Raw genomic sequence first — 11,499 nt, 5'->3', positions numbered from 1 at the left:
TTTTGCAGCGTTATTTTGATGTAACACTTCTAGGATACTAATCAGTTATATTTAACCTCTCAACACTTTTTTAATGTAACTCATCTCAGAAATTAAAACGATAGAAAAGAAAAATAATGTATGTATAACCAGTGGTGGAAAGAGTACTGAAAACGTGTACTGAAGTATTAAGAAGCTACCGTTACATGACTAAGAATGTACTCAATTACAAGTACTGCTGCCAAAATTGTACACATGAGAAATACTAGGCTATAGTTAGGGCGACTAGTTACTTTTTAGTAGCATTTTAGATGACGCTTTTATACAAAACTTGGTATAATAATATAATATAATATGCGAGTTTGTAGGTTTGGAAAGGACGGAGACTATTGAGCTGTACACAGAGACTTTTATGAGTTTAAAATGTATCTACCGTAATTAAAATAAATACAAAAATAAAATGTATTTAAAAAATTAAAATAAAAACAGAAATAAATAAAATGTATCTAATATAAATAAAGACATAAATAAAATGCATCTAAATAAAATAAAAACATAAATAAAATGTATTTAAATAAAATAAATAAAGACATAAATAAATAAAATGCATCTAATTAAAATAAATAAATATAATGTATCTAATTACAGGGCAAAACAAATTCTACTAAATTTCAAGTACATTATTAAAAATGTACTAAAAAAATGCCTAAAACTCAATTCCAGTAAAGTATTTGTACTTTCTAATAATGTCATGTTTTTGGTGTTTGCATAAAATGTCACGCGTCGAACCAACGACAAAAATATACAAATTTAACACAGTTGCTTGATTATTTATTTGCAAGATGTCGCCGTTAACCCCTTCCCCCAAAACACAATATTGTACAGTCTCTGATTATCTCAAACATGTGAAACACTTTCCAAATTCAACAAAAAACGTGCGTCGCATTCCAGATTTTGCCCTTAACGCTTTCGGTAAAAACAATCGCTAAAAATCGTAAATTGGCTTCAAAATATAATAAATACGCGACTACCAAAGGTTTCTGAAAATACTGCGACGTTCACTAACAATATAGGCAATGTATCTAAGTAAATAGTTCTTTTTTAGTTTTTTCCGTAACGCTATGGAAAGCTAAGAGGAAGACAGAAGAGGAGAGGCTACGATTTTATTTGAAGGCGAAAAAGGCGACAGTTTTGAAAAAAGTAAAAAAGTTAGCGTCACTAATATAAAAAAGTTATGATATGAAAAGCATTTTTAAAAACACAATCATTTTTTTAATCCTTTCCTAGACCTAGTTGTAACTCGAAAAGGCCACGAAGTTCACAGAAATCGAAGAACGCGAGAAAAAAAAACGTCTACAGCTTCAAAACAAGGCGGTCCCAGTGACAAAATGTGCGTTTAAATACAAAAGGCAGAATATTACACTTATTACAGAATCATTTAATGACCAAGCGCGCTCACACGTCCGTTCGTTCGGTGAGGAAAGTCTACGAGGTGTGTCCAGGAAGTAGCGACAGAGACGATTTTTTTAGATTTTTTAACAAGCTTAGCTTTTTTAACAAGTTTAGATTTTTTAACAAGCTTAGATTTTTTAACAAGTTTAGATTTTTTAACAAGCTTAGATTTTTTAACAAGTTTAGATTTTTTAACCAGTTTAGATTTTTTCAACAAGTTTAGATTTTTTAACAAGTTTAGATTTTTTAACAAGTTTAGATTTTTTAACAAGTTTAGATTTTTTTTAACAAGTTTAGATTTTTTAACCAGTTTAGATTTTTTTAACAAGCTTAGATTTTTTAACCAGTTTAGATTTTTTAACAAGTTTAGAGGCGGCTCAGTAATTGCATTTAATTGGACGTTTTAGAGAATGATTTGACGCATGTATTGGCCTTTTTTGGGGGGACATTAATCACACAACTTGAATAAAAACGTATCATGAAGTTGCCAACATAAATACTTAATCATTTTTTAACGTCATTTTCAAAATTTGTTTGAAAACTGCATATTTGCATCTGGTAATTGATAAAACAATCTAATAATCTTCATTTAACATCAGTGTGTGTGTAGTGCTGTAGCGACAGACTGATAAATACCAAATATTTATGTATACGTACTGACTGAGGTACCAAAAAGATATAGAGTATTTGAATTTTTTGATGATTTTGTTGTATTTTTTGGAATATATTGCTTATATTTTAGTTTATCTGCACATACATTTATCTTTAGATGAGTTCAAACTTGCCTGGATTGAAGACAATGGCGCCGAGTTTCTATGCATTTTAATACAAAACATAATTGATATCGACATCGGATCGATACTTCGATATCTGCCGTAGTATCACACGGTATCGGATCGAAACAGAGATTTCTGGTATTGTCCAGCACACGTGGGTACTGCTAAATAATTAAAGCTAATACTCCTTATGCAGTGTTCGTCTACTGATTGTTAATAACGTCTATTGTTTTTTGTCCTCTTCGTTGTTAGTACTTAATTACCGATTTTACTTTTTATTTAAGTTTTTTTAAGTCTAGGTTTAGTTTTGCTACTCACTACTAATACTATTTTTATTATCATTATTATTATTATATTTTTTCTTTCATTATTTTTTTAATTATTCTTATTTTTTATTTTTTTAAATGTTTCTGTTATTTTGTTTAGTTATTTATTATTATTATTATTTGAAAAAAAACATTATTCCTTTACAATTTCAAACGTTTTGAAAAGTGTGATACCAATTCCAGCCAAAATACTCTAAGCTCTGAATTGGTCATTTTTGTTTTTTTAGACCGACAACACGCCCACCTGCAGATGATACATGTAGTGTTGACACATCTAAGTCGTTACCATGGCGACACACCACATAGTTCCCCCATAGGTCCACGAAAAGGCTGCCGGTAAGAACATTTAAAAAGCAGCCGAACGTGCTCTCAAATGTCTGAATTAATGACATTTTTGAACACACTTTTTCCAACTCAAACGCAACAGAAACAAGCAGCCATTTTAGCAGGATTACATAAATACAAACTCAAACAAACAAACGATAACTTACTGAAAGGTGAAAAAACAATAGACGTTAGGATGTTTTTTTGTAGTATTTTAACCCCTTTTCCCTCTGGTTTCAGGGCGTTATTTACCCTGTTCTCTCCCTGAACCCTGTGGACGGAGGCAAAACAAATAAAAAGTGCAAACAAAATGCAAAGTGGAGTGCCGTTTCAAATACGTTCAATGCCGGATATCTGTCGTAAAAGATGGGCCCGTTTTGTACGACATTTGTACACAGTTTGGGCTCTGAAGTATAAAGTACTGTAATAAAGTATTTTGTAAAAGTTATTCGACCGCCAACAACGGTGATTCGGAGACATTTACCGCGGATAAAACCGACGTATTGCTCTGATTTGGCCTCGTGACAAAACGCCCGGTGAAAACCCAGGGGCCGTTGCCATAGCGATGAACAATTCAATCTAACTTTTGAACGACGAAAGGCGCAGACACGTTTGCGGTGGACGCGGCGTTCAGTGCTTGCGCCGTCGAGCTCTTTCAGCCACTTTTGAATTATGCGTTTTTCCCTTTAGCCGTTAGCATTAGCCGTTAGCATTAGCCAGCGAAAGACATAAATCGCAAATAACGGCGTAAGTTTGGGCTCGTGCTCTCGAGCTCTTTCAGCTACTTTTGAATTATGCGTTTTTTCCTTTAGCCGTTAGCATTAGCCATTGGCATTAGCCCGCGAAAGACGTACACTGCGAATAACGCCGCGGGTTTGGGATAGTACCGACTCATCGTCTGTGAACCTTTTTACCGGTTTATTTGCGCCAAAAGCAAAGTTTAAGTGGCGTTTTCCTCCGGCGACGACTTAGCATCCTCTTTAGCGCGTCACCGGTGAGGAGACCGGGTAAACAACATAAATATAATGAAATAAACATTAAAAAAACTGAGATTGGCTTCACCGTTTGGAGATAAGTTTACAAAATACTCAAACTACCTTCATAAATCACTAATATTTAACCGTGAAGCTTAAACGTGTGCTTTAGCTTTAGCTTTAGCTTCTGAACAAAATCAACACTGTAGCTCGTAACTGGTGAACGAATGAGAACGATGTGCAACTTAAACATCACAATACTCCAGGGGAAATGTAACTAATCACAAATATCACAAATTAAACTAAACTGAGGGCAGATTTCCCGAAACACTGGCACTCAATATTGTTGTTTAAAAACGGGAATACTTTTCTCTTTTTGGACACGCCCGACGCGCTCGTCCGTGTGACATTTCAGTCTACGCTTTTCAAGTAACTGCGAAATAATAAATAATAACAATTGCGCTACGGTTTGACTTCCCAAAAAAACAAAAAACACACAAAAACAAACGACTTTGACCTTCGACGCACGTGTGTTTTTCGGGCAGATTCGTGTTTTTATTTGGCGGTTTTTCAGTCTTTCTGGTCGTCGAGGAGTAACTGCTTCTGGTCGTCGAGGAGTAACTGCTCGGAACTCAAAAACTAAACGAGAACATAAATAAAACAATGTTGAAATGCGGAGTTGACTTCTCGAAAAACGCTGGCGCTAAAAAGGGGCGTGGACGTGGGATACTTCGGGTCGCCCCTCCCCGTTTCAGGTCGCTGCCCTTCGCCGTTTCGGGTCGCCCCTCGCCGTTTCGGGTCGCCCCTTGCCGTTTCGGGTCGCCCCTCGCCGTTTCGGGTCGCCCCTCGCCGTTTCGGGTCGCCCCTCGCCGTTTCGGGTCGCCCCTCGCCGTTTCGGGTCGCCGCCCCTCGTCGTTGTCTCTCAGTCTCTCAGGTTGTTGATGTGGGCGCAGATCTTCAGCGCCGGGCCCAGCTTCATGCTCATGGTGGACATCAGGTGCTCCTCCTTCAGCAGCAGCAGCGCCTGTCCGTCGATCTCCTGGGAGAGGAACTGCGGCGCCAGGTCCTCGCAGCCTGTCCGGGGGCGTGAAGGGGGCGTGGTCAGAAGAGAGGGAGCGGTCAGAACGAGCATAACGAGTTTGGACGTGTCAGATATTAGCTTAGCGGAATAGCGCCGGTTGTGTTCCGGCCAAAATGCAGCGACAATTTACACAGGGAGCAACATTTTCTGGCCGTTTGAACTTAGAATGAAAGTGGGCGTGGCAGTTCAGACAACGCGTTTCACTAAAACGTAGTCAACATGATCGTTTTTAAGACTTTGCTGAGCGTTTTGCCCGTTTCTCACCCCCAGTTTGTCCTGGTTGGACGTTAGCAGCGGATGTGACACAGACAGAGGTATTTCCATAAAGGTTACCAAGCATCCACATTGTAAACAAGGGCCAGAATCCATGTAAATTATACTCTAGATATGATTTGACAAAAAAACTGGCAAAACCTTTATTTTGTGAAATCATTGTTTAAACGGTCAGAAAAATGTGTCGCATTAAGGCGATAAGTGCACCTTTTCAGTTGGCTGCAACCGCCATTAAAAGCAACACAACAACAAAAACATCAGAAACATGCAACAATGACATCACAAACATGCGACGCAGTGCAATGACATCACAAACATGCAACAATGACATCACAAACATGCGACGCAGTGCAATGACATCACAAACATGCAACAATGACATCACAAACATGCGACGCAGTGCAATGACATCACAAACATGCAACAATGACATCACAAACATGCGACGCAGTGCAATGACATCACAAACACGCGACAATGACATCACAAACACGCGACAATGACATCACAAACATGCGACGCAGTGCAATGACATCACAAACATGCGACGCAGTGCAATGACATCACAAACACGCGACAATGACATCACAAACATGCGACGCAGTGCAATGACATCACAAACATGCGACGCAGTGCAATGACATCACAAACACGTGACAATGACATCACAAACACGCGACAATGACGTCACAAACATGCGACGCAGTGCAATGACAACACAAACATGCGACGCAGTGCAATGACATCACAAACATGCAACAATGACATCACAAACATGCGACGCAGTGCAATGACATCACAAACATGCAACAATGACATCACAAACATGCGACGGAGTGCAATGACATCACAAACACGCGACAATGACATCACAAACACGCGACAATGACATCACAAACATGCGACGCAGTGCAATGACATCACAAACATGCGACGCAGTGCAATGACATCACAAACACAATGACATCACAAACACAATGGCGTCACAAACATGCGACGATGACATCACAAACATGCGACGCAGTGCAATGATATCACAAACACAATGACATCACAAACACAATGGCATCACAAACACAATGGCATCACAAACACAATGACATCACAAACACAATGGCATCACAAACACAATGACATCACAAACACAATGGCATCACAAACACAATGACATCACAAACACAATGGCATCACAAACACGCGACGATGACATCACAAACATGCGACGCAGTGCAATGATATCACAAACATGCGACGATGACATCACAAACATGCGACGCAGTGCAATGATATCACAAACATGCGACGATGACATCACAAACATGCGACGCAGTGCAATATCACAAACATGCGTCAATGACATCACAAACACGCGACAATGACATCACAAACATGCGACGCAGTGCAATGAATCACAAACATGCGACGCAGTGCAATGACATCACAAACATGCGACGCAGTGCAAGGACATCACAGACATGCGACCATGCAATGACATCACAAACACGAGACGATGACGTCGCAAACATGCGACGCAGTGCAATGACATCACAAACATGCGACGATGACATCACAAACATGCGACACAGTGCAATGACATCACAAACATGCGTCAATGACATCGCAAACACGCGACGATGACATCACAAACACGCGAGGCAGTGCAATGACATCACAAACATGCGACGATGACATCACAAACACGCGAGGCAGTGCAATGACATCACAAACATGCGACGATGACATCACAAACATGCGACACAGTGCAATGACATCACAAACATGCGTCAATGACATCACAAACATGCGACGATGACATCACAAACACGCGACGCAGTGCAATGACATCACAAACACAATGACATCACAAAGACGCAACAATGACATCACAAACACAATGACATCACAAAGACGCAACAATGACATCACAAACACAATGGCATCACAAACACAATGGCATCACAAACACGCGACGATGACATCACAAACATGCGACGCAGTGCAATGATATCACAAACATGCGACGATGACATCACAAACATGCGACGCAGTGCAATGATATCACAAACATGCGACGATGACATCACAAACATGCGACGCAGTGCAATATCACAAACATGCGTCAATGACATCACAAACACGCGACAATGACATCACAAACATGCGACGCAGTGCAATGAATCACAAACATGCGACGCAGTGCAATGACATCACAAACATGCGACGCAGTGCAATGACATCACAGACATGCGACCATGCAATGACATCACAAACACGAGACGATGACGTCGCAAACATGCGACGCAGTGCAATTACATCACAAACATGCGACGATGACATCACAAACATGCGACACAGTGCAATGACATCACAAACATGCGTCAATGACATCACAAACACGCGACGATGACATCACAAACATGCGACGCAGTGCAATGACATGACAAACATGCGACGATGACATCACAAACACGTGACGCAGTGCAATGACATCACAAACACAATGACATCACAAAGACGCGACAATGACATCACAAACACAATGACATCACAAAGACGCAACAATGACATCACAAACACAATGACATCACAAACTTAATGACATCACAAAGACGCGACAGTGCCGTACCCTGCAGTGACGAGATGAACTGCGAGACTTCTTGGACGCTCCACTGTCCCGGGCTGGACACCGGGCAGCTCGGCGCAGACGGCTGACTCTGGACGGGGGGAGGGGCCTGTGACGGAGGGGGGGTGGCCTGTGGAGGAGGCGGGGGCGGGGCCTGGTGACAGGAGGCGGAGGAGGCTGGAGAGAGAGACATGGGGTCGTCTTCATCGTCCTCAGCGCTGGACTCTTCCTCCGAGCGGCTGGACTCTGACCCGCACTGGGACGAGAGAACAATGTGAGACTGTGCGTCTGGAATGTTCCACGAACGATCCAACGACACGGAGACACGGCATAGTGCAAAGTAACAGGCCAGGTCTGTGGAGAGGCGTGCCAACTCACAGTAAGAACGGTCGTTTATCAAGGGAAACAACACCTGTGTTTAAGTTTAATGCCAGGCAGTGGAACATTCCGGGCAAAGCAATGACATCTCCATGGAGACAGAATCTTTAGGATAATATAAGAAAAAAGGAAAATAAAAAAAACATATTATTATTATTATTATTTTTCTTCTTTTTGTCTTGCTCTCTGGTCATGTTGTTTTTGTTTGTGTAATAAAAAAATTAAATAAAAAAAAAAAAAATAAAAAAAACTGGTAAAATCGAATCAGAACAAAACCATAAAATAGCAATAAATAATAATTTAAAAATAAAAAGTTTAGAAAATGAACAAATGAGAATAAACTGTGAAATTGTTTAAAAAAATCAAAATTAAAAGGAGAATAAAAAAAAATCTAAATAAAAGTATATATTTAAAAAAAAAAATTGGCAAGTGGTTTTTAGAAACAAAACCGTAAAATAGCAATAAAAAAAAAAAAAAACAAGTTTAGAAGTGAGAATGAACTGTGATTTTTTTTTTTTTTTAAGAAATAAAAGAAGACGAAAAAAAGATATTTGAAGAATATAAATTTGCAGGTGTTTTTTTTTAGAAACAATTCTGAATTAGAATGTTTGAGTGGCATTATTCAAACTCCTCCTGTTTGGTCCTGGTTTGGCCCTAGTTTAGTTAGTTAGTCATGGTTCAATATAATAAGGATTAACTTATACTACTTTGCCCAAAATGCATAAGTACAATTTCCTAAAGTTATAAACTAACTGTAAATCAGTCAAAAGCACATTAATGTTAAGTTTTTTAATCAATCAGCACCAAATACTGCAGCTTTGACTTTTTTATATAAAAGTACGACACATTGTCCCAGCCCAAATGAATAAACACATTTTTAGTTTAGTTTTAGTACTTTAAATTGTGTTACTTCACTTTATTTCATCTTTAAATTGCCGTGATACTCAGAATTTGGGCTTATGTAAACTCTGTATTCAGCTCGATTACGCGGCCGACGAGCGCTCTGTGTTTGTTATTGGATCGGCTCCGAGGGGACAATATTCGCCCCGCGGCAGATAAACATCACATGTAATCGAAGACGCGCAGCGGAACATTTCGAGCAAAACAATAAGTGGAAAACGCTCCAGATGATAAACAAAATGACGGTGTTGAACCTTGTCTTGCGCCGCTCGTCCCGCGATCTTGGCGCTGGCGATCTCGGAGCTGGTTCTCCGCGGGACTCTCCTCCGCACCGTCCCCCCGTCGTCCTCCGAGTTGGACCGCTCCCGTTCCCGCTCTCGCGCTCGGTCCCGGTCCTGGTCCTTGGTCCGGTCCTGGTTCTGGGCGTGGCTCTGTCTGGAAAAGGTCTGCCGGAAGCTCACGTTGTACCTGGGAAACCAATACGTACTGTGTCGTTAAAGAGTTTAATATTATATAAATGTGACGGGCAAAGAGACAGTTCCAAGTGTGGTTCCAGTATGTCCAGGGTAAATTTGCTCTAGATTTGAGTGAAATGTTAAATAAAAAATGTCCTCAACATTATAAATAACAGATTGTGATCAACGCAATGAATCAGAATAATAATGTCGACTATCAAACCTATTAAATAGATCGTCATATTTTGATAACATGTGGATTTTTAACCAGAAAATGTGTTTAAGAGTCTGTTTTAGAGTCTGTTTTCATGTGTTTTAGAGTCTGTTTTCGACTTGATTATTCTGATCAATTGTTGACTTTCTCAGATGATATTACAGTACATTATGGATTGGCAGTAGACTTTGTTATTCTGAAATGGCTTTAAATCCTTTTCTTGACTCTGAAATGGCTTTAAATCCTTTTTGTGACTCTGAAATGGCTTTTATCACTCGACATGTGGCGTGAACATGCAAACTGAAGTACCTCTTTGCACAGGTCGTGGAGCAGAAGCGTTTGGTGCCTCGGAACTGACTCTCGGGCGCAAAGTTCTTGCAGTATTCGCACTTCAGCACTGCACGGGACAAACAAAACACAACATTTCAGCACATTTGGGGCCTTTCTGGGGTAACAAAGGCGATGCAAGTTGTACGTAAACTGTAATTATGGCACATTCCTCTAACTCTTTCGCACTGACAGAGGTTAAGCTGGTGGATTCTGCTGTTGTTTTAAGCACAGGATGACAACATTTCAGTACATTTGAGGCGTTTCTGTGGTAACAAAGGCGACGCAAGTTATCCGGAAACTGTAATTACGGCACCTTCCTCCGGCTCATTCGCACAGACAGAGGTAAAGACTGGATTCTGCTTCTGTTTTAAGCACAGAACGACAACATTTCAGTCAATATGGGGCTTTTCTGGGGTAACAAAGGCGACACAATTCATCCGGGAACTTTCTTCATAAATATCCTCTCTTTAGACGCCTTCAATCACTATATTAAAAAAAAAAAATCGACATTGTTTGTGCTGAAATCATCGTTGGTTGCAGGCCCTAACGATTAGAGCAAATATCTACTAAACTGCACTCACGGGACTAAAACTCACAGTATTTCATTAAAAAACAACTATATATATATAGAAAAGTACTTGTCACTAGGTATTTACATGTATACTAAACTCACAATACGCCCCCAAATCCTTAAAATCCCAGTTAAACAATGAATCGACTTCAGATCCCTGTGAAAGTGGGCGTTACCTGAGGCTGTAGCTTGTGACTGGTCGTTTTCAAGGCTGTCGTTCGCAAGCTCCTCCCCCGAAGGGTCTTTGACTGGCCCACACACCTGTCAATCAAACAACGCAGTCATCAACTTCACAAAAAAAGTACATGGAAAACGTGTCCATCTCTTTTAGACATTAAAATAATTCACACGTAAATATGAGATGGATAATGTGCGTTTAATGCCACACTGCGGAACATTCCGGGCAAAGCAATAACCCACGAAATAAATTTAATCGTACGTCTTTAAAGGACACGTATTCTGCATTATTTGTCTCTTTAAACGTGCTCTTGAACCTCTGATTTGGCACCTCAGGTTTTAGAGCGTAAAAAGATGTGAGTGCTTCCATCTACTGGCGGCAGACGGAATTACCACGCGGAAATAAACAAAACTAGCCTATTCCGACGTGATTCCAGGCAGAAATGAGCTGTACACTGCAAATTTCATGAATCCAACCAAGATTCATTGACTTTAAGTCTCGACAACAACAAATAACGGAATTATTATTATTGTTTAAGACAGTTCTACAAAATAAAGGCTGAAAAAGTAAGATTTTGAGTCTTATTTCTGTGATTCTTGACGAGTAAAATCCACTTTCTGCACTGGGAGACAAATTAATATATTTAAAACGGACATTTTTGCCTA

At 39.9% G+C, this 11,499-nt stretch overlaps 1 protein-coding gene across 1 annotated transcript in view; it reads right to left on the bottom strand.

The window, feature by feature from the left end:
• Nucleotides 1-803: 803 nt before the first annotated feature.
• Nucleotides 804-11,499, bottom strand: part of LOC140362191 (polyhomeotic-like protein 1) — a 29,668-nt gene continuing 18,972 nt past the window's right edge. Inside the window, exons 11-15 of the mRNA XM_072448260.1 lie at nt 10,833-10,917; nt 10,065-10,152; nt 9,341-9,554; nt 7,812-8,064; nt 804-4,905 (exon numbers count right to left, since the gene is read on the bottom strand). Of these exons, the coding sequence (XP_072304361.1) occupies nt 4,754-4,905; nt 7,812-8,064; nt 9,341-9,554; nt 10,065-10,152; nt 10,833-10,917 (792 nt within the window). The 3' untranslated portion in view covers nt 804-4,753. The remainder of the gene's footprint in view (nt 4,906-7,811; nt 8,065-9,340; nt 9,555-10,064; nt 10,153-10,832; nt 10,918-11,499) is intronic.

Source organism: Eucyclogobius newberryi, unplaced genomic scaffold (genome assembly GCF_026437365.1).
Source record: "Eucyclogobius newberryi isolate DKJ021-1_F unplaced genomic scaffold, fEucNew1.0.hap1 SCAF_16, whole genome shotgun sequence".
Lineage (NCBI taxonomy): Eukaryota > Metazoa > Chordata > Actinopteri > Gobiiformes > Gobiidae > Eucyclogobius > Eucyclogobius newberryi.
This window is presented reverse-complemented; position numbering and strand designations above follow the sequence as displayed.